Raw genomic sequence first — 26,916 nt, forward strand, 5'->3', positions numbered from 1 at the left:
GCTACTACTTTTAATTCTACTACCCTTACTAATTTTATACTTACTACCTATATTATCCTTAGACTTAAGAGTATTACTATTAATCTATATTAGGTATATACCTCTTCTTTCTTACTTTATTATTACAGCTTATTATTAATATACTTATAGTTTATTTATTAAGCTAGCCTTAATCTTAAGCTGATTAAAGGATCTAAAGATAAAAAGGAGGTTGTAAATACTAAGTAGGGTGGTTATATAAAGGAAGCTATAAAGTAGTTACTTAGTCTTTTTACTTAACTATTACGCCTTTATAGTATAGCCGCCTTTTTTCCTTTATCTTTTAGGTCTAATAAACCTTAATACCTAGCCGATAGGCCTATTTATATACAACTTATAGGCCTAACTTAATTTACTATTATACTACTTATTCCTTTTATATTTAGTAATTAATAATTTATCTTTAATATAGTGTTTAGGCTTTTAAGTATCTTTTTTACTATTATATCTCTTCTAGTATATAAGATATTATCTTTTCCTTATAAGGCCTTTATAGTTATAGATATAGTCTACTTTATATAGTAGTTTACTATTAATTTCCTTAATAGGTAGCTGCTTTTATATTAGGTCGTCTTAACTATAATATAGTTTTAAAAGAGAGATTAAGAATATATTATAAATTCAATAGGATAAAGGGATTACTAGTTTATACGTTAGGCTATAAGTTCTAACAACTTTTATAATATAAAACAGCTTAAGATACTTATTAGTAAGTTTACAGTTAGGTTGCTTCTACTTAATATTCTTACTAAAAAGGAGAACCTAATCGCCTATATAAAATACCTTTTACTAACGCCTCTTATTATACTACTATATATACTAGATTTATATTTTCTTAAGCAGCAGCTTAAGTTCTACTTATTTACCTAACATCTATCTTACTTACTCTTCTATAGATATATTTACTATAGGTGGTCTACCGGTTGTTAATATATCCCTTAATCCTATTAGGTTAAATCCTATTAACATCTAGTTAGGCGACATCTTAATTAATAAGTACTACCTATTATTATATATAAACTTAATAAGGTATAGCTATTACGTCTAGTCTACCTAGTTATAAGCGTAATAACAACGTAAGTAGTATTTTATATTTTAGTTTTATTATTCTATCTAGCCGTCTGTTTATAGGTAGAATACTATATTTAGATGCTGCTTATATAAGAGTAGGTAGTAGAGATAGGTTTAGAATTTACTTATAAATAGTAATCCCTTATCTAATACTATTCCTATAGGGATCTTATACTTTATAAAGATATATATAAATAATAGGTCGGTTAGGCTGCTAGTAGTAAGCGCTAATATTATTATAATATTATCTACCCCCTAATATTATAAAATCAAACAGCTTTATAATAAAATTAAAAGAGATTTCTTTATATAGCTATATAAATATTAGTAAAGGTATAAAAAAGCTATATAGTTAGTAATATTAAGCTTTTATCTATTAGTAAACTATATATATATTAATATATCTTTTTACATCTTTCCTTATAAAATCCTAATAATAGTTACGTTATAACAGCTTTAGTATATAGTTAACGCCTAGATACCCTATTATAACTATATTATAAAAGGTTTTAAGCATTTCCTATTATAAACCTACCCCTTATAGTATATAGATCTACTTTCTAAAGCATAATAATCTATATATATTTATATATTATTCTTTTAAACTATACTGCTTATATATACTTCTAGCTTAATTACTACTTTCTATTTTTTATACCTACCTGCCTTTATTTATAAAGGCGTCTCCTTATTATATTTCTAGTAGATAGGCTATTATTAATATAGGTATACTACCTTCTACTATTTTAAGGTCTTATAACTAATAGGTTTCTTATAAAATATATAGCCTATAGTCTATAGCTTTAGTAATAGGCTTAAGCAGTTAGCCAGCTGCTTTATCGCTATGTTAGTATAATAGGTTCCTTTAGGCATCCTATTACACCCTTTATAAAGTCTTATAAAGTTAAAAGCCTACCTCTTTCCTTTAGCCTTACTTACTATAAGTATTAGTTACTTAGTTTATTTTATTTATATTATCCCTTTACAGCTTCTAAACGGCTATAGCTTTTATTACTAATACTACCTTCTAAAGTTTACTTCCTTATCTTATAGACTTAAGGTGGCGGCTTATTATCTTAAGCAGCTTTATTGCTACGTTATATCGTTTGTTTAAGATCCTTATACTATAGTCTAGTCGTCTAGATAATCTATCTATTAGGTTTTATTCCCTTAGCTTAAAATAAATATCTATATTAAACGTAGCTAGTTTATTTAGCTAGTATAGCTATTATAGATTTAGCTTCTTTTTAGTATCTAAAAATTAAAGGTTAAAATAGTTAGTCTAAAGGACTACTATATTCTTAATATAGCCTATATATTAATACTACACCTTAAGACTATTAATAATAGCTAGTAGCTTTATATCTCTTATATTATAATACGTCTTTATCCCTATTAACTTCTATAAGTAGAAGGCTATTAGGTGTTAGTATCTATTATATAATTAGGTAAGTATTATATTAATTATAAATTATAAGGCGTTAGTATATATAGCTATAAGGAGGGTGAGATTAAAGTAATATAGTATAAGCGCTTTTATAAATATTTAGATAAGCTATTTAAACGCTTATACTACTATAAAAGTAAGCATAATAAGGCCTTACCTTCCCTCTTTTAATTTATCTATTAAGGCCGTTATAATATAAAAGTATTTTTTTATAAACCGTCTATAGAATCCTATAAACCTAAGGAACATCTAGATATCCTTAATACTATAAGGTATTAGCTAGTTTACTACTACTTCTACTTACGCCTTTTCTATAGATACGTTAGTAGGTAAAACTATATAGCTTAAGAATATAACTTTAGTAGTATAAAATTTATACTTCTTGCCGTTTAAGTAGAGTCCTTATTACTATAGTTGTTTAAGGATGTTATATACAGCCTACTTATAGGCTATAAGGTTTATACTATAAATAAGGATATTATTTAGATATATAATATATATTATATCTATAAAGCCGGCTAAGGCTTTATTAATATATACTTAGAATATTATAGGTATATTTATTAGCCTAAATAATATTACTATATATTTAAAGTACCTATAATAGGTATAAAAGGCTATCTTCTACTTATCTCCCTTATAGATATATATCTAATAGTAAGTATTCTTAATATCTAGCTTTATAAAGATTTTAGTAGTAGATAAGTAGTTAAAAATCTCTCTTATTAGTAGTAGTAATATTTAGTCTTTTTATATTACCTTATTTAACGTATAATAGTTAACGTAAAATTACAGCTTACCTTTTTTCTTTAAAATAAATAAGATAAAAGCCCTTATTAGTAAGGTAGATAAGTAGATCTAGCTAAGCTGTTCTACTTTTATAAGGTATTCCTATAATACCTTTAGTTCTCTTTTTAATAAGGTGTAGATTAATCCTTATAACGCTATTATTCCTTCTTTTAGCTTAATATAATACTTATATATTAAGTATTTAGGTAGTCCTACTGCTTTCTCTATAAAGAAGAGATTACTAAAGTTAATATAATATACCCTTTATTTCTAATATAACGTATTAGCTGCTAGTTCTTTTTAATCCTCTTGCTATCCTTCTACTACTATAATAGGTATAATATACGCTATTATTATTAGGTCTAACTATCTATAGTCTCTTTTTATTACTATTATCTTAATAGACGTTTTATAAATAAGGTATTATTATTCTTTTTTCCTTTAGTTAATCTATAGGTTGGTATCTTTAAGTTAATCCTAACTAAAGTTAAAGGTTAATGTAAGTAGGTCTATTATTATAAACCTATATAGCTACTACCTTATCTACCTTTAGCTATCTATAGCTTTAATATATATATAACAACTCCCTTTAGTAGGTATAAGTCTACTACCTATATCTATAAGTAAGGGTTTATTATAAATTTATAAACGGTATTTATATACTATTAGGTATCTCTAACTAATTATATTTACCTTTAATTCTAAGTTAATAAGTATATCTTTAGGTTGCTATTAGTTGTTTAACTAGACTTATAATAGGATTCCTATATAGTATACCTAGCTTTTTAGCGTCTTATAAGCTGTTATAATAAGTATCTTATTAGTTTTTAATATTATAAGCTTATTATAAAACCGTTTAATATACCCCTTTTTCCTATAATTCCTATAGCTTATATCTAGGCAGCTGCTAACGTAATAGCTGGTTTAGCTATAACTATAGTATATTCCTTAAGCAGCTGGCGTATAAGGATAATAAAAAGATATATACCCTTCCTCCTTATAGTTATAATAGTATAAGGGACCTTTTAGGTTTCTAGTAGACGGCTAAATCTAGTTTAGTTTTAACTATATTAGGTGCCTTTATATAATATTTATATTAAAGTTAAGATTCTTCTTCTACTTCTTTATTATTCTATTATATTATATAATAAACGCCTATAACGTCTTAAGGTTAATAGTATATAATTAGGTGTAGCTTAGGTTTTAAAACTACTTAATCCTTTTTACTAATAATACTAATTTTATCTAAATATAAGGTAGCTGTAGTTATAAGCTAATAATGTAGTGTAAGCTAAAGTATAGCTTATTAAAAAGGGATAAGATATATTATTCTTCTACTAATATATATAGTAGTTTAATCTTAAGCTTATTATATAATAATATAAACTTATCTACTATTTAACTTAAACGTTAGTAAGCTTAGTCTAATAGTAAGGTTATAGCTACTACTTAGCTTTCTAGGTCTAAAAGCTAGTCTTTAAGGAAGGTCTTAAACTCCTTTTAGGTGACTAATACTATTTAAAACGATAGGTCTCTTTATTTATCCTAAAGGTAGTAGATCTATATAGTCTTTATAATATCCTAAAGGCAGCTAACTATAAATATTACCTTATCGTTATTAAGACGTATCTAGTATACCTATAGATTAAATCTATAACAGTAGTTAAATAGGAAGACTTAAAGGTCCCTTAATAACTTCCCTAAATACTTTAAGGGTGGTAGTAATATTAGCCGGTATAATTATAAGCCGCCCTTACTACTTTAGCTTCCGCTTATCGTATTAAAGAAGTATATAGGTTATAGTATATAAGCTAAAATATATATATATTAGGCTGGTTTTAAAGAAGAGGTTTATAAGGTCTAAGCGAAGTAGCTATACTTATATTATTATAAAGCTGCTATAGGTCCTTACGCCTCTTTTATATATACATCTTAAGTTCTATTAGCCTATATTCTTCTTCTAGGTGTTATTCTTCTTCTAGCAGCTAGGTAATTCTCTTGCTGGTTGTATAAGCCTATATAGGTGAAGATAAAGCTTGTAATAGGGGTGGAGGCGTAAGCTTAAAGCTGCCAGCCTACTGCTGTTAAGCTAGTCCTTCTAGATTACGGTTGGTTCGTTATATAAAAGAAGTCATACTGGCACTAATAGTCTGCTTCCCTAAAGGGTAAAGCTTTCAGACTATTAGAGATATTATTAATAGAGTAGAGGGCTTAGTATCTTTGTGTTTACAAGTAGGTTGTAGGTAAGACTATTGCTGAAAGCTGCCCCTTGGATTACCTAGGGGCAATCCAAGCTTCTTATACCTGTGCCGCCATACTTCCTCTTGGATACCTCCAGCTTATATCCTTGCGCCCACGCTGCTCGCCCCCCCTGTAATCCGTTGACGTTGTTTATATGCCTGACAATCACGCAGTGCTGTGGTCCGCTTCGCCAACGGTCGAAGTGGCGGAGGTGGCCCAGTCAAGTAATATGCCATGTCAAATGAGACCAGACTAACTCATGGCATTAACAACTCTATGGAATGCCAACGTGGGGTTTTCCTTTTTTTCCTTTCTCTTAAAATTGGACTTATTTTCACAAATTTCTTCTCCCCCGCTTGTCTTTTCAAAGCAGCCGGCCAGCAGATGCAGACTCATCCTACAGGTGATTTATTCTTGACGCGTGATGATACACCGAGATGAGCCATCGTGTTAGGGTAAGAACTGCATTAGTTACCCCCGATGCTGGCCCTTGGACTTGTACTCCTCGTACTGTAAGTCGGGCCGCCCCTCCTAGTATAGCGTTTCCGGATCGCTCGAGTTCTCAAATGTGTATTTTGCACTTTCATCAGCGACAAAGACCTTCTGTAGTCCATTTGCTGCTGCCGCCTCGGCCAGCAGCTGGCATTGACAAGCGCGCTCCATTAGGGTCATTAAAAAGCATGCCTCCTCAACCGTCGTGCCAACGGTAAAAAGACCGTGATTCTGCAGAATCATGCCCTTCCCTTTCGGTCCTACGCAGTAAGAAAGCTTGGTTAATTAAAGATCCTTAGAATGGGGTCCTCAAATACTATACCTAAGGCGTCACCAATGCGATCGCCTTCTTCCTCTGTAAAAACAACGCCTCCAAAGTCCTGTCACGCATTAGAATGACATTAATCAGGGGAACGTTGCAATCCCCTAACCTTGTAAACTGCCTGCGCATCGCCGTACAGGTAGGCAGCATCTTGGGTAATCATCTCTAGAGGCCGTCCGAAAACGCTCCATGCCATGCCATAGGGACTGTGGGTGTGACAGGCAGCGATGACGTCCGGTCGCGCCTTGTGCACCGCACTATGGATCAAGAAGCCGGCGGCATTTGCAGGGCGGCTCATGTTCCCTGGGCGAGAATTTTAGTCTGCACTCGATCCGGAGGAAAATGGGAACAAACCGCCAACGGGTACGCCCTTGTAGTCGACAAGGATCATGTCGCTGACCTTCAGCAGGCCGAAATGCACAGCCAATGGGTTCTGGGAGAACTGTAAGTCTGTTTCCTCATCAAAATTCTTTCAAGTGCTGTAAATTATCATACTGTCCAAAACGTGTGCGGATTCTCAGGATCTCGCACAGAGATGTGCCCGGCAAGGCCATCGGTGTATCCCTTGCGTGCGAAAACTCGGAAAGCAAGTGCCATTTGTTCAAGCAACCATTGTCTCTGTGCAGTAAAGGTGGGATGTTTTGGAATGCCTGGAAGGCAAGTCCCCTGGGACAATAGCTGAAGGGGCGTTTTAACAGCCTGCTGGGCCTCATCCGACTGACCAGCCGACACCACGTTTAACGTCTCGGTGTGCATCCTTATTGTTCTCGTCTTAGTCTCAATAAGAGTGTATAGAAGCATTCACAATGAACCTCGATATGTAAAAAACCAACTATATCATATCGTTGTGCATTTATACTACTGGCAAGGAAGTTTGAGGAATCTGGCGGCGGCAATCGGCTCCGAATCAAGCCTTGGGGACGGAGGGATCGACAAGCGCGCCAAACCTATCTCGGCAAACAAATACGAAATCTAGCAGTTTTTGAGGCGCTAGCTTAGAAACCCGGGGGCGCATAAAAAGCACGTCGTATTATGTGGCCCGATACAGCAAGCATTTACTACTGAGTAGTTTGGCAAGATCTTGAAATCGATCGCATTTGGTGAAAACGTACGAAGGACTGAACGGCTTGCTAACACCCGGTTTACCCCCACCGCTATATCCATGTGAACCCTTACTCTCGAATGAGGTCATCTGAAGCCAGCGGCATGGCAATCGTTAATCTCTATGTTGCTTGGTGTCTCGTACAAATTATACACAATAAGTTAGAGCCTGCAACCGTTTATCTTAGAACTTTGTGAACTTGGAAATTGGGACGATGCGTCGATAAATCCGGTCCTTCAAATATTAAATGTTCCCTCCGAATCTTAATACCAGTTCAGCTTACGCTCACCTAGTACCCAGTAAGCCAACACTAGAAGATTTCCAACGATGCAAGTGGCTTCAGTGCGCTCCGTTGCAAGAGCAGCCGCGTTTGGTTGCAGACCCTTCTCTCACCGACGCTTACTGTCAACTACACAACGCTGGTCACCTGGAATTGGACTGATAGGCACCCGTCAAGGAGCAGCAAAGCCATATGTACGTTGGAATGCTGACTTTTTGGGTCATCTGCTGAGAATTGAACTGATGGACTACATTGCAGTTCTTATGGCGAGTACCAACACATCCAGCATGTGAGACTCTTACAAGACGTTTCTCTTCCTCGACACAGAGCAACATGTCTTCGGCTGAACTTAAACACAAAGAATCGGCGGATACAGCGTCATCAAAGGTGCCAATTTTGATTGACGGAAAGACATTCGAGTTTTCAGCCATACTTTTGCGAGACTCGTGCTCATGCCCATCGTGTGTGCACGAGTCAACGAACCAAAGGCTGTACTCGACCGCCGACATTCCTGCGAACATCCGGGCCCAAGCTGTCGAGGCCGATGCTGCCTCGGAGTCTGTGACTATCACATGGGAGAGCGACGTACCCGGTTTTTCCAGGGAGCATACCACGAAGCTGGAAATTCCAGCTCTGCGAGAACTCAGTGGTTCGGGTGGCCCTACTAGTGTGCGGAAAACACCCGTTCCGCCGCAATCCTTGTGGACCCAAAAAGCCCTCAACCTGCCCGATTACGATTACGACACGTACATGCAAGACGATGGCGTGTTGTATGATGTGATCAATCAGCTACGTGTTGACGGGTTGGCTTTTGTAACGAACGTCCCCGGAACGGAAGAGGCTTTGGCTACCATTGCAACCCGTATCGGACCGATTAAAGATACATTTTATGGCTACACGTGGGACGGTACTGTCTTTCGTCCTTGGCTCCCCTCGTCAGTGCCAGCTAACTTCTGTGGCAGTCCGCACCGTTCCGGAGGCAATCAACGCTGCATACACCTCGCAAGATCTTGGTTTTCACACCGACTTGCTGTATTTCGACCAACCGCCACACATCCAACTTCTCCACTGCGTCCAGTCTGCATCTTCAGGGGGCGCCAGTGTGTTTGCAGATGCGTACAGGGCGGCGGTAGACCTGTTCCATACGGATTTGGACGCATTCGACACCCTCGCGACGGTGCCGGTGAACTACCACTACAACCACCCCGATTCCAACATTTACCGCACAACCAAGCCGGTCATTGACCTGCGTCCCCTCCGCATCGGCGACACCGTGTACACTCACATCCAAGATTACATCAAGGAGCTTTCTAACCGCAGCGGCACATCGAAGTGGACGGAAGCCACCCTTGCCGGCTGCATGGACAAGATCAACTGGGGTCCCCCATTCCTGGCACCATTCTCCAACCACGAGGAGTCCACGGGGGAAGGGCCCGCCGCTCTGCCTGCTCTTTCAGTCTTGAATAGCAAAGTTGAGAAGTGGCACCGGGCCGCCTTGAAGTTCAACGCCCTTTTGCAACGCCCAGAGTATTTATACGAGCGGAAGATGAACCCTGGAGAATGCGTTCTGTTTGACAACACGAGGACATTGCACTCCCGGAGAGCTTTCGAGATGGCCGACGTGGGGAAGCCTAGATGGTTGAGGGGCACTTATGTCGACAAGGATCCATACTACAGCAAATTGCGTGTTTTGCAGCACAAGTTTGGGGAGCAGAGATAGAGCCGATTCCTTACAATTTTCAATTAAGAAGACACGCCACCCGTTGAGTTTGAGCTACCCATCGACAAGTGAGTGTTAGTAAATTCTTCACGCGAAATTAGGCCCACAACCCCTCTACTAGGCAGGGCAGGAACTAACGAAAACCCCTTGTTATGTATCCTGTGCCACTGGGCCATGATGCAGCTAGCCTGACCAAGTATCCGTACTAAGGGCGGAATAGACCCAATTAGATCTATTGCCGGAAAATGTCTAGAATGGTTGACCAATAATATGCTTATCTAACTTCTTTTTGTTTGGAGTAAAAATTGGAGCATTTCGTGCCTTGGCAAAAAATGCGGCGATTCACGGGATTGACACCTGCACACTAACTCCGAAAAATTGTCTTTTAGAAGAAGCGTCGGGCTGTCTTTTTAGCAGCGATCTAACTCTAAAATTCTATAAATTACTTCGGGAAACCAATGTCAACCTGTATATGAGTAATGTGCGCAGCAAGGGGCCATCTCGTAGGTGCTGATATCTAATTGTGTATCACGTGATACAATGCGTCAGTATCTCGTCCTCTTACATCAGCAGTAGGTGCAAAATGCTGTGGGGCACATTGTCCTTCGTACTGTCTCGATAGTTTTGTTCTCCAACATCGGTTCCCCCGCTTATCACAGCATGGTGGCGACACGTTCAATGTCGGCCGCGGGGCCTTACTCGATGTCCTCGACGAAGCGTTCCCGTAAACAGAATGGCAAATCGCGACAGGGTTGTTCACGGTGCAAAATCAAACGCGTAAGTCATATAGTTTGAGTTATGATTCTGTCGTTCGAGCTCTCAACTCCAGCAGATTAAGTGCGACGAAAACCGGCCATCTTGTATGAGTTGTGTGAGAACCGGCTGTCAGTGTCCTGGGTATCCCAAGCAGCTGCGCTGGTCGAACAAACACGAACAATTTCAGACGGCATCGTTGGCCGTGACATGTCTAGGCCGACCTAAAGACGTCCTTGCTGATTCTGCCGAATGCCAAATCTCCGAGCTTGAGCACGACAGCACAACGAACCAAGAAACGATTGATACAAGTGTCTTAGATTCTTACCACGACGGATCCGACTCTTTCCTTACTGGCGTTAGCCCTGACAGGCAACTCGCTGCCCCTACAGCCTGGCAGCCCACATACCATATCTCCTCTACAATGTTGAGTGGCAACGCAGAAGAGGATACAACAAACGCTTCTGGAGTTTTGAGCATATTTGATTCACAGCATAACCTAGTTGTTCGGCGGGGCCCAGTGATTCCACAGCCTCTTGCTCATATACCGACGTTGTTGGTCGAGCACTGGTTCCGCTATGTTTGTCCAATGTGGTCAGTGTTTGACTCTGAAATCAACTACAACCGCCAACTGGCTCGGACTACGTGGACAATGTCGGAGGCTGTCTTCTATGCTATGCAGTCCATGTCGGTGGCCTGTCTTGTAAACAGCATGCCCCAACTCATCGGAGAGTTGCCTTTCCTGAGGGCACAAGCCGCCGCAGCCATTGACAATGGACTAAGCCAAGCAAAGAGCTCTGAACTACGCAGGGTCACGGCTGATCTGGTATTTGCGGTTTTTGCTCTGGGAACCTCGCTGCATTGGAGCACGTCCGCACCTACAGAGCATCCGTGGCCGCAAATCGCCCGCGAGCTGCTTTCAACCTGGCAGGTGGGACTCTCAGCACCAGACGCCTTGCTGCACGCGTACTTCTGCCAGGCGCTGACATACTGGGATATGCTCCTGGCATTAGGCGGCCGAGGTTCGATGACAGCAAAAGTCGACAGGAGACGGAGACAACTCCAACGCCAAATACGCCAATTGCTGCTCTTACCGAAAGACAATTCTGACGCTGCCTTTGATGAGCCAGTGTTGTCTGAACCGAAGGGAACCCTCTTGGGAACAAGGCCTAACTCTTGGTGTGGCGTCTCAAAGGAGGTGATCGACATCTTTGGACAGGTACTAGCTCTGTGCCGTATCGCATACCGCTCAAGTAAGGACAAGCACGCCTTTACATTGTCAAGGACAACAAGCGCGCTCTGTAACATTTCGTTGGCGCACGAATTGCAACGTGAGCTTCTAGCCATAGATTTTGGCACTCTCGTTTCCATGGAGGAAGCACAAGGATGCTTCGTCCAGACGCAAGACGAAAACACGCCCATCACCGACCTGTTGCAGACGGCCGAGGCATATCGCCAAGCTGGGCTTTTGCAGCTGCATCTGGCGTTCTTTGATCTCGCATTAACGCCACGGAAGGATAGCTCTGGCCTTGACTCGACTGATACTTTCCCCGGCGATTTCAAAGATGACACCGCCAACAACGAGCAATCTCGCGCAAAATTCATCCTTGCGTTGGCCCTCCAGCTCGTGGCTACCCTCGAGCATATCCCTGCCGAATCAGGCTCAAGGTCTATGCACTCGGTGCTCTATCTTTCTGCCGCCGCCGGCCTAAGGTACAACGCATGCCAAAAACCTCAAGATGGGATTTCGATACTCAGCGGCGATGGAATGATTCCACCTTTTTCGTGCACCTCGCAATTGAATTGGGAGGTGGTCAATGCGAGGCGTTCTGTTTGGAACCGACTCGAGAGCCTTCAGCAGTCGATGCCGCAGAGAGCGAGCCAAAGTACATTGCAGCTTGTCAAGGCCGTATGGCTTGAATACGATAGTTCGCAACTAGATCATTCCGGCGTCCATTGGCTCGACGTTTTGACAAAGACTGGCTTGGGCACGATATTTGGGTAGAGGAATGCCAATACAACATGACTAGGTTAAGGTTTCTATGGTACAGCAACAGAGATTATCTCCATCTGGCAGTTTTGCCGGGCTGGGCTTTTGCTAACACCTCGGCTGATCTCATTACAACTTGAGTGAGTAACCAACTGTGTGGAATATCCAGGAGGCGATTTGATCTATTCTCGGAGCCCAATCACCAGTACTAACAGGGAAGAAAGCCACTAGGGTAAACATCACAGGCCAATAACTCGTTATGTCAGGCATCAAAGGAACAGGGGAGGACAAAAAACACGGCAGAAAGTAAGCAAACCAACCACCCCAAGATAAGTGGCAGTTTGCTACCATGCCCAGGAGCAGGTAGCATGTTACTGACTCCTGCCCCACATAAATGTTGACAGATCCATCACCAATTAGGATAACACATAGCGGTTTCGTTAGGCATAGATGCGAGCACGAAGACCATGAATGTGACTTGGCGAGTTGACCTGTTACGGAAAGCTAGGGTTATATCCGAACCTCTGAAGCGCACCATTGCCGTAGACTTCTCTGAACGACAGGGTTCCAAGGTAGTTCAGAATCCCTGTCGATTTGTCGCGACCTCGCAAATAAGAGCGGTGCCGACTCTGCTGGCTGCTTTGCGTAATTAAGATGTTAAGGTAGAGAACCAATCGGGCGCAGAAAGGGAAGGCCAAGAAGTGCGTGGAAAGCAAATGAATTTCAGACGCGGAATGAGCGCGGAATACCAGTTGGTGAGACCAGGGTAAAAGCATTTCACGAAATTCTGTACTGACTCAATCGCCCCAATACTTGTTTTCTGCCTTTCGGATTACCGGTATGTTGGCTGTCTTACCCAGGCCGTTGTAACGGCCAAACTAGCCCAAAGTAGCATCATAGTACGGTGCACAAACCACCTTAAAGTAGCGCCCACCATGCCGATGTCAGGCTAAGCCCAAAGTAGTAATATAATACGGATGGCAAACCAGCCTAAAGTAGCAGAATGGTGCTGTTGGGATCACCACTTAGAACTGCCGTGGGGAAAATGTTCACCGGCTCGGTTCCGTCAATGATATTGGACTTGTTTATGTAACTAGATTTGCTCATCCTCAGTCATTTAGGTACCGCACACCCACCAGCGTGGCCATGGCTTTGGAAATTTGGTCTTGAGCACCATTTCTGTTCATCAACCTGCGATCATGGTGCCGCTGTTCGTCGACCTTCGAGCTCCCAATGGAGTCAAGTATACACAGCCAACTGGACTATTCATCAACAACGAGTTTGTCGAATCCTCGAGCGAGCAGACCATAGTATCCCTGGATCCCGCGTAAGTACCGACAGTGCCCGCCGATTTCAGTACATTTGTTAGGCGCTGCTGACCTGCTGCACAGAACTGAACAAGTCATTACAACCGTACATGCCGCCGATCACGATGATATTGACAAGGCTGTGAAAGCTGCACACGCGGCTCTCCACGGCCGGTCATGGAAGCTGTTGCCAGCTTCAGAGAGAGGCCAGTTGCTTGGCCGCCTCGCCGACTTGGTCGAAGATAACAGGGAGATTCTTGCAACCGTCGATGCTTGGGATAATGGTAAATGTCATGGGTGCAAGGATGGAGTTGCAAGTGCTGACTTCGACTCCCAGGCAAGACATATTCCGAAGCGTTCGAAGGCGACCTCGCTGACGCCATCAGCGTCCTCCGACATTATGCAGGATGGGCAGACAAAGTATCTGGCCAAACCATTGCAACCATACCCCGCAAATTCGCATACACCCTGCGCCAGCCGATCGGAGTCGTTGCCCAGATCATCCCATGGAACTATCCTCTTTCCATGGCGACGTGGAAGCTCGGGCCTGCCCTGGCCTGCGGTAACACAGTCGTGCTCAAGCCAGCAGAGCAAACCCCTCTCAGCGTCCTCGTCCTAGCAAGTCTTGTCAGGAAGGCGGGCTTCCCTCCCGGTGTGGTGAACATTGTGAATGGATATGGGCGGGAGGCAGGCAGCGCGTTGGTAGAGCATCCCTTGGTGGACAAGATTGCCTTTACGGGCTCTACAGCTACCGCAGTAGGCATCATGGCAACGGCTGCAAAAACAATCAAGAACATTACGCTTGAGACTGGTGGTAAATCCCCGCTACTTGTTTTTGCAGACGCCGACTTGGATCAAGCGGTCAAATGGTCTCACATGGGAATCATGTCAAATCAAGGCCAGATTTGCACAGCAACGTCGCGTATCTTGGTTGAGAGTAGCATACATGACAGATTTCTCCAGCGGTTCCTGGACAGAGTTCAGAAAGTCAGTAAGGTGGGTAGGCAGTGGGACAAAGATACCTACCAGGGGCCGCAGGTGTCAAAGGCTCAGTACGATCAGGTACTCAAGTACATTGAAGTTGGGCAGCAAGAGGGGGCTGTTATCGCTGCAGGCGGGAAGCCCGTCAATGTAGGGGGCAAGGGCTTCTTTATTGCCCCCACCGTGTTTACCTATGTCACCCCATCGATGAGAATCTTCAAGGACGAAATATTTGGTCCAGTCGTTACCATCACCCGATTCGACGAGGAAGAGGAGGCCATTTCCATCGCCAATGACTCGATCTATGGTCTTGCTGCGTCCGTTTTCACGACAAATTTGGAAAGAGCTCATCGAGTGGCGGAAAGAATAGAGGCTGGGATGGTTTGGATCAACAGCAGCCAGGATTCTGATGTCCGGGTTCCGTTTGGGGGTATCAAGCAAAGCGGCATTGGCAGGGAGTTGGGGGAGGCAGCCTTAGACGCTTATACCCAGACTAAGGCGGTACACGTCAACATGGGCAGCAGGCTCTAGAACTGTTGCGGGCGTGGTGTCTGATCAGTTTGTTCCACAGTCATGTCGTGACGTAACTTGCCCATATGTGCTTGGTTTTCTGAATCTGTTAGCTTCGACCGAAGAGTGCCGGTTGTGTTGCTGGCTCAGCAGCTTCGCTGCAGCATCTGGGTCTGCTCCTCGAGAATTGATCAGAGCTGTTTAGGGCTTTATACCCCTATTTTCGGTATTTTCAGTATTCGAGTGAACTTAACACGAGCACATTTGATTTTGCGCAAGTATCATGGCATGGTGGTTTGTTTCGCCTTCAAAGTCAACCAGCAACGTGATGGAGTCCCATCAACCCCTGAGTCGATGACTAGTAGATGTCGTTCCTGGCAGGGTACGGGCAGACTCGGGATTTATAGGCGAACTCCGTGTTTGTTATTACAGAATGATGTGGTAGGGGCAATTGGTTGGGAAGATGGGGATTATCTGTGAGAACTTCGCTGCGCCTCCACCTATCGCCCACCACTCAACCTGTCGTAACCTAACACAAATCAGGTAAATCTCGGGCCCCTGAGCGCGAGCCGACATACCCGACGGGTATTCTGGGTTGCCAAGCTTTGTGTCCGTTCTACATAATAAGCCTCGCTGCCACCTTGGGATGGTGTGAGTACCCGATTTCTGTTCACCCTCCAGACCACCGACCCTGCTCGCACGGTCCAGAACAAAAGAGAGGAAAACGCCCAGCAGCCAACACCGCCATCATGACGACCACTGCCCTTCCAGCAGGATCAGACAGGTCCTATGATTACGTTATCGTCGGCGGAGGGACTGCCGGATGTGTCCTGGGCGCCCGGCTCGCCCAGTGTCTCCCCGAGCGTCGTGTGCTCATAATCGAAGCCGGTCCGAGCGATTACAACATCCCCAACGTGCAGAATCTCAAGGAGTGGCTGAGCTGTCTCGGCGGTGACCTCGACTACGACTACGGCACGACGGAACAGCCCAATGGGAACAGCCACATCCGCCATTCGCGCGCAAAGGTTTTGGGCGGGTGCTCTTCCCACAATACCATGATTGCCTTTCGTCCGTTCCGGTACGACATGGAACGATGGGTTGCTCAGGGCTGTCGCGGCTGGGATTGGGCGACCATGATGCGTCACGTTGATCGGCTACGCAACCAGTACCAGCCTGTGCACAACCGCCATCGCAATCAGCTGACCAAGGATTGGGTGCGGTCTTGCTCCATGGCAATGGACATCCCCGTTATCCAGGACTTCAACGCCGAGATCCTCGATAAAGGCCAACTGCACCAAGGCGTCGGCTTCTTCAACATTTCGTATAATCCCGAGACCCACCAACGGAGCAGCGCCTCGGTCGCTTACATCCACCCCATCATCCGCGGAGAAGAACGACGCCCGAACCTGACCATTTTGACCGAAGCTCATGTTTCCAAAATCAACATTGAGAAGGATGTGGCGGTTAGTCTCAACATTTCTCTCAAGTCGGGCAGCCAACACCTCGTCGTCCCTCGGAAGGAGATTATTCTTTGCGCTGGTGCCATCGACACTCCGCGCCTCATGCTCCTCTCCGGCCTCGGCCCCAAGAGTCAGCTAGAGGGCCTAGGGATCGAGGTCGTGAAAGACATTCCCGGCGTCGGAGAGAATCTTCAGGATCACCCGGAAGGCATCATCATGTGGGAGCTCAACCGACCGGTCCCGGCAAACCAAACCACCATGAATTCCGATGCCGGGCTTTTCCTGCGGCGAGAGCCAGTTGATGCCGCCGACAAGGATGGTGAGGTCGCGGACTTGATGATGCATTGTTATCAAGCTCCCTACTCCCATCACACCGAACGAGCTGGGTTTGAGTACATTCCCGATCCGTACGTCTTCTGTATGACGCCGAACATTCCTCGCCCTCATTCGCGCGGGCGGGTTTATCTCACGTCGTCCGACCCTGTCGTGAAGCCGGCCCTCGATTTCCAGTACTTCTCTGACCCCGACGGATACGATGCCGCAACCATGACTTGGGGACTAAAGGCGGCCCGTAAAATTGCCCAGCAAAGCCCGTTCAAAGAATGGCTCAAACGCGAGGTGGCACCCGGCCCGGCAATCCAGACTGACGAGGACATCAGCAAGTACGCCCGCAGCGTGCACCATACGGTCTACCACCCGTGTGGAACCACCAAGATGGGCGACATCACTAGGGACGAAATGGCTGTTGTGGACCCGCAGCTCAGGGTCCGCGGTTTGAGTGCGCTGCGCATCGCGGACGCTGGTGTCTTTCCCGAAATTCCCACAATCAACCCCATGCTCACCGTGTTGGCGGTGGGCGAGCGAGCCGCGGAACTCATTGCCGCCGAGGATGGCTGGCGGGGACCAGGATGGCATGCGAACCTGTAGTCATTTCATCCATCTATTGCTGATGAGGAGATGGCGGACGAACCAGGCATTCATCGATGGCGCCTTTGCAAGTTACGGGACAACAAGTCGAGGGGTTTTTCATGCTCAAGGCTTGCCTATCCAAGGGGTAAGGACACCGGAATTCGATAAGTGAGCTTCATGATTCTTTCTCTTCCTGTTTGAGTGGACCGGTCATGATGCGTCTCGTCATCTGAAGATTACGCCATCCATTGCTGGACTCCCGCTTCTGCAGACGAGATCCCAGACTCCGTCCAACAGACACACTCAAAATAGTTACTTGAGACATACTACGAAGGAGCCCCTTGAATATATGCAGAACTTTTTTAATGTCAATTTCTTCTTTTAATACACTTCTCTCGCGTGTTGCAGCCTTGAAGTATTAATGGATTTGGAGTTGTTCGTTCGGAACTCTACGTTGTGTTTGATCTCCTGCGTGGCGACCTGTGAAAATGGTATCTGTTGGTATCACAGGATACCCGTACGGGTGGTAAATCGAACGAAGAGCAAAACTGGTACTGTATTCTGTAGATGTGTGCAGAAGAAAGAAAAGAGAGGCAGCCAGCGGAAGCAGCAGATGTGAAGATATCGCCGGGCGGCCCGGAGGCAGAATCTCCGGTCCCGACTGCTGCCGCTTCCCGCGGGCTGACCGCCTGCCCGTATTCTGGCTGGGTAATCCAACAGTATCAATGCGCTTAATTTCTCTAAGAATAAAATACGCGTGGTTGCGCTGAGTATCCGAGCGATGGCTTATGTAACACACCGTATCTGCCTTTGGTTGGTAGGTGGGGCCCAAGCTGGCCCATTCACATGCCATGCTTGCACTTATGTAAATTTTACTGTCGTTTTTCCGACTGCAGAATAACACTCCTTAGCCCTTGGCTTATGTAATTCCTTATCCACCCGCCGCCGCTGACCTGGATTGCCTGAGGTACTTCGCAACTATTGCCTGAGACCGACTTTGGCGAGTCTCGAACATTTCAGCCAAGTATCAATCAACAGGGAACGCGCACTTCTGGCCGAAAAGTTGAGCAGAGACCTGAAACGAGCTGAAGTGCCAGAGATAATGATCGAGAGGTCTCTGAAAACTAATTACTGTGAGACTGGATTTGTGAGACCAAGTCCTTCGAGACTAAACTCAATAACACAAGATCCATCAAGATTGAGTCTCAAAAAACTGAGTTCAAATCCAAACTGTTAACCGAGGTAATGTTGGAAAATGTCAATAATAGCACCGCGCGTGTGGGGAAAATAAGATGGCCGAGGGCGAGCAGGGTCATTCATTGTATGGCCGCTGGCGCTTTGATGCAGGCTTACGGCCAAGTCCTAGAACGAGCCACAACGGGATAGTGACGTTGGTTTTTTAGATTGAGAGCGCAGAAACAGGCGTGAAATACGGAGCGGGAGACGAGAAAAGAAGAAGCAACAATGGCACGATGCAAGTCAAACCTGACCTCCAGACAGCGAGCCCATCTCACCCAATCATGAGGAACGCTGGTGCATGAGATCGGTACACGAGGACCAACAGCGTTATATCCACCCCTCAACCTTAAGTTAGAAGGGTAGTCATTTGCAGATCCATAGACCCAAGCAAGGTGACAAACCAGCAACCGAACAAAACCTTATATTCAACTAGGTACGAACAATAGAAGTACAGAAATGTTACCGCGAGCCATGCCATCGTTCGCTTTCCCATCATAAGCCGCATTGTCGCTCCATCGACAAAACCTACATCAAACTCGATCAAGCTTCAGCAAGTCCGTCTGATCCTTATGTGCCGTGATAATGACCCTATGGCTCAAAATTAGCGTACTATTTCATCCAAGGGAACAAGGGAAATGCACAAGTTGAAAAAGGCGTGGATCTTGATGCTGCACAGCTCATTTACGGCACCGTCCACCAGGCCGTCGACCTCCCCATTCTGTACCCCTTGTAGTAGCAGCATCTGTTTCATTACATGCGTGAAGAAGTGATGAAGATAAAAGTTCGAGAACCTGGAGAAATGGCTCATCTCCACGTTGCGCCGGATTTCTGGCCACGGGTTGGTGGGCCAACGCATCACCTCCTCACTTACGCCGACGAACCCGGCTGTATATAGCTCTCTCACAGTACCGCCAACTTGTTGCGGGCGAGCTTTGGGCTCGATCGTTGCCAGCCGGAACCGGCGACACAACTCAGCCATCTTTGAGTCGGGGGATAGGGTGCCATCGTCGGTCTGCGGGAGCCAATTCATTTCTATCCATTCGATGGAGCCACCCAGCCTCAGATACTGGTGCGCCTGTCTGAGAATTCCAGCAGGGTCGCGGATAAGTCCAGGACGGGGCGTGATGCGAATCAGATCATACGAGTTCCCATTCAGCTTCCACGGGCCGTCGAGTGCAGTCTGATGGAAGGTAACGTTGGGGTGGGGCCTGAGATATTAATGAGCTCGGGTCGGAATAGCTGCCGCCGGCATGGCATTTGACAGACTCTGCCATGGGCTGCGGCGAAAGACACTTTCGACTTACTCCTCGAGCTGCGCCCAGCAAGGGTCGAGTCCATCGATAGTGGTACCATTTCCCAAGGTCCTTCCGTAAAACTCATCAGTGTTGGTTCAAATGCAATAAGCAGTAAATATTTGAGACGTACTCGGCTACCTGAAGTGCCCAAATACCACTCCCCGCCCCGACGTGGAGGAGCTTGTGGCCTGGGGATATCTTGGGACTCACGACAAGCCTTTCATCACAGAGCTCGTAGCACTTGTGTTCGATATCGCATGTTTCCTGTGTATCACAAAACCCACGATGTCAGCAAGAGAGTCCGATGGACTGGTGTCATCAAAGGGAGGATACTACTACCAGTTTCCCCGTCCGAAGACATTGGACAGGGCAGCGCTGAAGATGGAGGCAATCTCGGACAGGAAAACTGCATGATGACGATGAACATCAGTTAAGTTAAGGAATATTGAAGCAGTGCGGAGTGCAGGAAGAAAACGTACTTCTGCCTAGGCATAACGGGCTATGCGGTTCTGCAGAAGAATCTATCGAGGCTGCGTGTGGAATGGAATGAAACGGTGGTTGAGTATCGCCAAGTGGCGAAGTGTGGCGGAAGGAGCGAAGATGGAAGAGAAAGGGGTGAAATATAACGGGATTAAGAGGATAAAAGGAGATGGGCGGAGAAGAATAGAAGAGGAAAGCAGCAAGAAAACACAGCCTATTTCTCGTATGAATTTGAAACTCAACAAGAGGTCGAAATAGGAAAACCTCATTCTGAAAGTGACTTGGAATGCGCACAACCAACATATCTTGTGCATTAATTGGGCACCACACATGGGAAACTTCATGCACGATGCACAATGCATGTTGGTTTGTTTGCTTGCTTACCGACCAACGTCTTCAAGCCCAACATGTCTATGGAGATGTATCACGTCGATGAAGCATTGGCGGCTTGGGCTGGGATTTGCGCGGTTGGATAGAGACCCAGTAACCGACCAACATGCCAAGCAGATATAGAAACACAGTCTACATGAGCTCCGACGGCCAGGTAAGACAGTGAGGTGGTTGATGCGGCGTCTCTACCCATGGTGGAGTTGCAAACCCTCGTCGTTTCCCAATTTCCCTCTCTTAATTTCGGACGTGTCTATCTCAAACCATTCCAGACGCATCAAGCCTTGACGCCTTGCTTCCGCGTGTGTCATCCAACCGTCACACCCAGCCGCCTGTTGGTTCGTCTGGTGGTTGCAAAAGGTCATCGCCCCAGCACCAACAGATGGTGTCGCCAAGGGTCAAAGGTGTTTGGCGGCAGGGATCATAACCCGGGCGCATCCAGAGCTGCAATAAGCATGCGGACTCCGACCAACTGGGAGAATCATCAATGAATGACGTTCCTTGCGAACCATGTCCGCCATTAGAAATGTGCCAATCTAGTAATGCAAAATCCGACGGGATGCTGAGGCCAATGGGAATGCAATGTGACATGTGGCAGAAGAGGCGACGGGTTGACGGTAAGGGAAGGTTGCGTACCCCCTTTGAATAATTGCGAGCGCGAAGAATCTGAATCAACAACCAAATGTGTGCTCGGTTGGGCGGACACCTTGTTTAACATGGCAATGCATATGTATACGCAGCCAACCGCCCGGCTGGTCCTGGCGCCTGTGCTGTCCGTTCCAACAAGCCGCCGCGCACCCACTTGGACCATCCCGCCTGCCGTCATCGATCTAATTTTACCGAGGCTCGTGTCAGAAGGCACAGCACGGCGCGTCGATGAAATCCCGAAAGCCACTTACATGGTCGTATAGCCGCCCACCAGACTGGAGGAGATAAGGCCACTAAAACGTGGGAGATGTTCTATTTCCACCCTGTTGCATTGGAGCGTCTTAAGCCAGGATGGAAGTATCCAGTCAAACGTGGTCAGCTAAATATAACATCCTCGAAAGGAATGATAGCAGTGAATGCCGCACTATACTCGAAAAACGAGCCACTTCAAAGGGGAGTTGAGTTCTCTCTTGTGACCCTCTCGCAAAATTAATCAGCAGCAGAGGTCAAGGTGTTACGACCGACGACATGATCGCTGCCGTAGTAATCCTTCACGTTCTCCGACGGGTTTAGAGTGTTGACGGAAGTAGGAAGATTGCTGCCGCCGCCGTCATTTCCACCTCCACTCCCACAGTTACCTTCACCATCGTCCTCATCATCATTCATATGTTGTTTTCGTCTTAATCAGAATCAGCATCCCCGCCCTGAGGGTCCTAGCTGCTATTCTAGTCAGACTGATTTTCCGCTGTCGGGGGAATCGAGTATCTCAAACATGCAAACGCGCATTTCTTGACGCCAGGCCTGGCGTGACACTGATGACGATAACAGCGTCTGAGAATTTGGAAGGTGGCGGCAGGGCCTGGGGGCGGCGGACATGGATTTGTTGGTTGGATAACTCGAGCTGTACCGTCCTCGGTATTCGTGACGGATTTCCATTTCTTGTTGCTGCTTAGGACTGGCTTGATTGTAATGAATGGGGTAGACCTCTCAATTGTAGATATTTCGTACTCGCTGATGGCAACTAACGGACGAGAACGTTAAGGTCTTTCGGATGTAATGATGATCCGGTATTCGATTGAGCCAGGGGTGTAGCCCGGGGTGCATGGAGGGCTGCAAGTCACTTTGGGCTCATAGTCTTTCCAGACATTGGATTCAATCCAAATAAGGTCGTCGTTCTGGTAATCGTCGACTTCATTGCCGTTTCGGGCTTGGGGCCTTCAACTGGTACCAGGCCCTTCCCTTCAAGACTTGGATCTGGGAAACAGTTTGGGGCGGGACACAATCTGTAATCACAGGAAAAATTGCACAGACCAAAGTAGTCGCAAGTCATGCTAGGGCCTGCGGGTAACCGATGAGGTTACCAATGGGGGAATTCTCGAAAGCTGAGCCCTTCTTCAAAGACAAGGAGGGCAGTAACCATGCCTGCAGGTGTAGCTGCACATGAGATTATGCGAGTCTCTAGCCTAGGCGTTCTGGGAAGCACGCTCGAAACCCTTCTGACCGGAGTTTTGAGCGTAGTAGATCTAGAAGCACTACCGACCCGGATATTCCAGTTCAATCGACTCATGGCCAAGGGCACAACTGGCCGACTGCCTTTACGTATGATTTCAACTCCTACGAGGCGATCACAAGGTGACTGGACCTGGGGCACAGGCATGCCCAGTCGCCAAGGGCAAAAAGCCCCAGAATGAACTATGGAAATGGCTCCATCAGGGGTTGATTAACCAACCGTCATACGTTCCCGACTCCCTGCTCAACTGGGAATGTGGCACCACAAGGACCTTGGGAACCCCGGCCCACTCTTTGTGTGGTGGAGCCATGGGGCTGACGAAGTCGACCTACGAGGTGGTATCGCAGTGGTCTGGGAATGAATGGCGTCAAGGAAGTGCATTATGGATGCATGGGTTGATGCAATTATCTCGCGTCTTGATAGCAGAAAACCTCAGGAAATGCGAGAAAAAAGCCGTAAATCGTGGTTTAATCTATTAATTAGTTACCATTGACAGTTTTATGAACACATGCGTGTTGTTTGGTACAGCCGAGCAAGAAATTGCGCCCATTATCGCAGACCCCAATTTCCTAACATGTAGCACCGGCGGGTACGGGTCTTGGTGAATCAGGCCAGGCTGACTGTTCACTGATGACCGGATGCGAATTGGCACGGCCATAAGTGCTAGGAGTTTGGTCGGTGTGTGGGTGTTTTGGAAGTCGGAGACGAGAAGTCAAAAAAGGCGAGTAGATACGTCCGTACGCACAACCCATTCACATGCACCGTATCCCGCTTTTAGCTGGACGGCCCCACTCCGCTGCTCAGTTCCACAGTTCCCGTTGAGGCTGGGTGTTCTCGAAGCTTCAGACCTTGAGAAAACAACTGAGCTGAGCCCAGAAACGTCCAATAGAGCTTGTTCCCCATTGAATCCGAGTTGGAAGGCCCAACTACCCACCGTTGGTTTGAGAATATCTGAGGTCGAGGCCAAATGGATTAGTGCTGGTTGGACGCGCAACCTAGATTGTGTCATGCAAACAGTTCCGGGTAGTCTCGGCCCACCACCGAGTCTTAACGAATTGCTGCAAAAATTTTCGTCTACATATAATATGGGTGTAATGAATGGGAATGGTGAAATGTATTGCAAATAATGCGCGATTCCATTTTTTTCGAGGGTATTTCTCAAAGGGCAGACCCTAAAACACCGCCGTGGTCCCTTGTACTACCTCACCCATTTCGAATACCTGCCCCATCTTCCATTCCAACATCACGATGCAGCAAGACGGAACTCCACAGCAGGCGGATGGACTGGAGCATCCGTAGAGGAGACGATCAGGGCCGTTGTGGTGGCCGTAGTAGCCCTGTCTGGAGCCGAATTGGCAGCTATCGAGACCTGCATGAGTGCTCGCAGAGCCTCGCTTGATGTGCAGCAACTTCGGTTTATTGGGGTAACCTAAACAAGGCAAAAGAAATAAAAACATACAACACCAGGTATTCGCTGGTCGTCACCGACCCAACTACTAATCCGGCCCTCATTGGCTTGTCTATGGGAGAGCGGACGGGATCCCGAATTCTCCAATGGGTATGGTCGTATGTGGTGATTAGCTGAACAAAAGTTGCTTAGAAAGTCTTGGAGAGAGCCTGCCCCGGCGAGGAGAAAATGACCAGAGAAGAGTCTGTCAAGGATGAGTTCCGACAAAAATATTTTACGGCCCACCTGGATGCTATTATTGAGGCAGGACAGGATGGGGCCAAGATTTTGGGGTACTTTGCCTGGTCTTTGATGGATAACCTAGGTGATTTTCCTTCCACTCCATGGAGGTCAATTTCGATCTCGCACTTTTCCATATGCTAATATTGCTGCTAGAATGGACCGAAGGTTACGGTCCTAGGTTTGGGGTGACCTTTACAGACTACAACTCACTAGAGAGGACGCCCAAGGATTCGGCATTGAAGCTTCGAGGTATGATTGAGGAGAGGATTGAGTAAAATTCAGTGAAAGACTTTGGTCAGAACGTAGAGTGGAATGAGTCGTAGAGGACTTGTTGCATGTTTAGATTCCTAGTTCACGGTAGGGTAGATGTTGGAATCACAGGTTACCCGTACGGGAGTAATCGAACGTAATCAAAGTATCAAACTGGTACTGTATTCTTCTGTATATCTTGTGTTTAGAAGAGTAGGTAGGTTGGCAGCAGCAGCAGTAGTGTAGATACCACTATTGGCAGCCCGGAGGTTGGACCTCCGGGTTCCGCTGCTGCTGCTGGCCAGCTCCCTGTATTCTGGCTGAGTAATCCAACAGTAGACCTGTTTTAGGACTCAGCCCGGCTACCTTGTCCCCGTTTCCAAATCATTTTATGCCTGTGTCTCATTTAGAATGTTTTCAACTACGAATATAAGTTATCTCGGCTTCTTTGATTAAGTACACGAAATCGGGGCGATGCCAAATCTAGGCAATCCAAGATTAGAGATCTCTTCTTGAGCTGTAAAAATAGCAACCGGAGACTACGACGTAACGGCATTTTGGCCAGTGGGTAAAGGTGTCTTCTTGTTCTGATGGATGGTGCTTTTATAGTAAGTTGAAGACAGAAATTCCAAACAAAAGTCAACAACTTACGGTCACAACTTCTTTTGGCCATTGCATCCACAGCTCCCAGTATTCACCTAACAATTCATCCACTACCATAACGATGTTTCTACTCCATCCTTTAAAGAGCCAAATGTCATCTAGGGTATGAAGAAGAACTCCAAGGTGAGCAAATATCACCAGAGCCGGCGGTTGTCGCTGACGTAGTCTCAAAAGGAAGTCTTCCGGAACAAAATGCAACCACATCAGAGGGCCAGACCAGGTTCTGTTGTAAGAGGCTAGTTCTACATTCGAGTCTTCATCTGGTGCCGAAAACTGAGCCATGAAGGCGTGACACTTCCTTAGAAGGTGCAGAGACTGGTCGTACAACTCGTGATCAGAATGATCGACCCATATGGTCCGAAGTCTTTGCAGTTGCTCGTCTCCGGCTACTGGCTCAAGGTCAGGATTTAAGGCGTCCCAGATCCCTAAGTCTAGAAGCGGACCCAAACTTCCGAACCGCAAGGTGTCGTATATTGGGCTCAGTACAGCTTCTAAACCGCGGATCATTGGTATCCATTCCGCACCAAGTATTCGAGTAATATGAGCGGAATGACTTTGATCGGCATCGCGGTTATCGTAAAGGTCTCCGTACATGCCAAAAACGTAGACGACATTGATGGTCGCACTTACGAATAGTGCTTTGCTATTGTCATCTGAAATGTTTGCCATGGCTGTCGTGAGCCCTTGCAGCGCTTGGTTGTGGCGGCTGGCTGCCTCTGACACATGGCGTCTTTTGTCGCCTAGACCGAGGTGCGCAAGATGCAGAGATGTCAAGCTGAGAATTCCGTGCATCACGAATGGGTGCTTAAAGGCTATTTGTGGTAAAACTTTCTGCCAGAAGTAGTCGGCGCTTGGAAACTTCGTGATGCTTAGACTTGTCGAAACAGTCCAGTGGTGGAGTAGAGACATGTCTTCCAATGTAAACTCTATGGCTTCGCAAGGGGTTTCAACAAGGTTGGGCGGCGACGAGTAGGAAAGCACAGTCGACACGGCTGGTTCGACTACTGACTGTAATGGGCTGACCTCTGTCGTAGGACTGTCTGCGGTCGGAGTTGGATAGCAGTCGGGAGCTGTAGATACCGGATAGTGGCAAGCGGCACCTTGCCGAACACAACATCTACATCTCGGCTTGTCTTCTGGACACTGGAAATAGGGTTTAGTGACATTTTTCACGGCAGCAGCTAGGAAAACTTGCTTCGCGCTAGCAACAGCGTGGATCCCTGGAGCGAGCCGGAATTTGAATGAAAGGAGCTGGGACGACCAACGCACGGCAGAGAATAACACAATACAAGAAAAAGTACAGGCCTGAGAAGGACTAGTCGTCAGAACAGAAATCGTACCT

The 26,916-nt window shown here is 45.8% G+C and overlaps 7 protein-coding genes across 7 annotated transcripts; 5 read left to right on the forward strand and 2 right to left on the reverse strand.

Moving 5' to 3' along the window:
• Positions 1–6,480: 6,480 nt before the first annotated feature.
• EsH8_X_000039 (uncharacterized protein) lies at positions 6,481–6,998 on the reverse strand (the record flags this gene model as incomplete). The annotated part of the gene is made up of 3 exons (XM_083274127.1): positions 6,481–6,704; positions 6,756–6,834; positions 6,897–6,998. The coding sequence occupies 3 exons, from the start codon at positions 6,996–6,998 to the stop codon at positions 6,481–6,483; spliced, it is 405 nt and encodes a 134-aa protein (XP_083119519.1).
• A 1,118-nt stretch (positions 6,999–8,116) lies between these two features.
• On the forward strand, positions 8,117–9,503 carry EsH8_X_000040 (uncharacterized protein; the record flags this gene model as incomplete). The annotated part of the gene is made up of 2 exons (XM_083274128.1): positions 8,117–8,690; positions 8,746–9,503. The coding sequence occupies 2 exons, from the start codon at positions 8,117–8,119 to the stop codon at positions 9,501–9,503; spliced, it is 1,332 nt and encodes a 443-aa protein (XP_083119520.1).
• Positions 9,504–9,982: 479 nt separating this feature from the next.
• EsH8_X_000041 (Zn(II)2Cys6 transcription factor) lies at positions 9,983–12,261 on the forward strand (the record flags this gene model as incomplete). Its single annotated transcript, XM_083274129.1, has 3 exons — positions 9,983–10,006; positions 10,080–10,280; positions 10,336–12,261. The coding sequence occupies 3 exons, from the start codon at positions 9,983–9,985 to the stop codon at positions 12,259–12,261; spliced, it is 2,151 nt and encodes a 716-aa protein (XP_083119521.1).
• A 1,184-nt stretch (positions 12,262–13,445) lies between these two features.
• On the forward strand, positions 13,446–15,065 carry EsH8_X_000042 (uncharacterized protein; the record flags this gene model as incomplete). The annotated part of the gene is made up of 3 exons (XM_083274130.1): positions 13,446–13,573; positions 13,638–13,837; positions 13,891–15,065. The coding sequence occupies 3 exons, from the start codon at positions 13,446–13,448 to the stop codon at positions 15,063–15,065; spliced, it is 1,503 nt and encodes a 500-aa protein (XP_083119522.1).
• A 728-nt stretch (positions 15,066–15,793) lies between these two features.
• On the forward strand, positions 15,794–17,431 carry EsH8_X_000043 (GMC family oxidoreductase; the record flags this gene model as incomplete). The annotated part of the gene is made up of 1 exon (XM_083274131.1): positions 15,794–17,431. One exon carries the CDS (start codon positions 15,794–15,796, stop codon positions 17,429–17,431), a length of 1,638 nt encoding a protein of 545 aa, XP_083119523.1.
• A 1,822-nt stretch (positions 17,432–19,253) lies between these two features.
• Positions 19,254–20,440, reverse strand: EsH8_X_000044 (uncharacterized protein; the record flags this gene model as incomplete). The annotated part of the gene is made up of 3 exons (XM_083274132.1): positions 19,254–19,860; positions 19,957–20,016; positions 20,427–20,440. The coding sequence occupies 3 exons, from the start codon at positions 20,438–20,440 to the stop codon at positions 19,254–19,256; spliced, it is 681 nt and encodes a 226-aa protein (XP_083119524.1).
• A 4,168-nt stretch (positions 20,441–24,608) lies between these two features.
• EsH8_X_000045 (uncharacterized protein) lies at positions 24,609–24,937 on the forward strand (the record flags this gene model as incomplete). The annotated part of the gene is made up of 2 exons (XM_083274133.1): positions 24,609–24,744; positions 24,816–24,937. 2 exons carry the CDS (start codon positions 24,609–24,611, stop codon positions 24,935–24,937), a joined length of 258 nt encoding a protein of 85 aa, XP_083119525.1.
• Positions 24,938–26,916: the final 1,979 nt, after the last annotated feature.

Source organism: Colletotrichum jinshuiense, chromosome 10 (assembly GCF_051148585.1).
Source record: "Colletotrichum jinshuiense chromosome 10, complete sequence".
Taxonomy (NCBI): domain Eukaryota; kingdom Fungi; phylum Ascomycota; class Sordariomycetes; order Glomerellales; family Glomerellaceae; genus Colletotrichum; species Colletotrichum jinshuiense.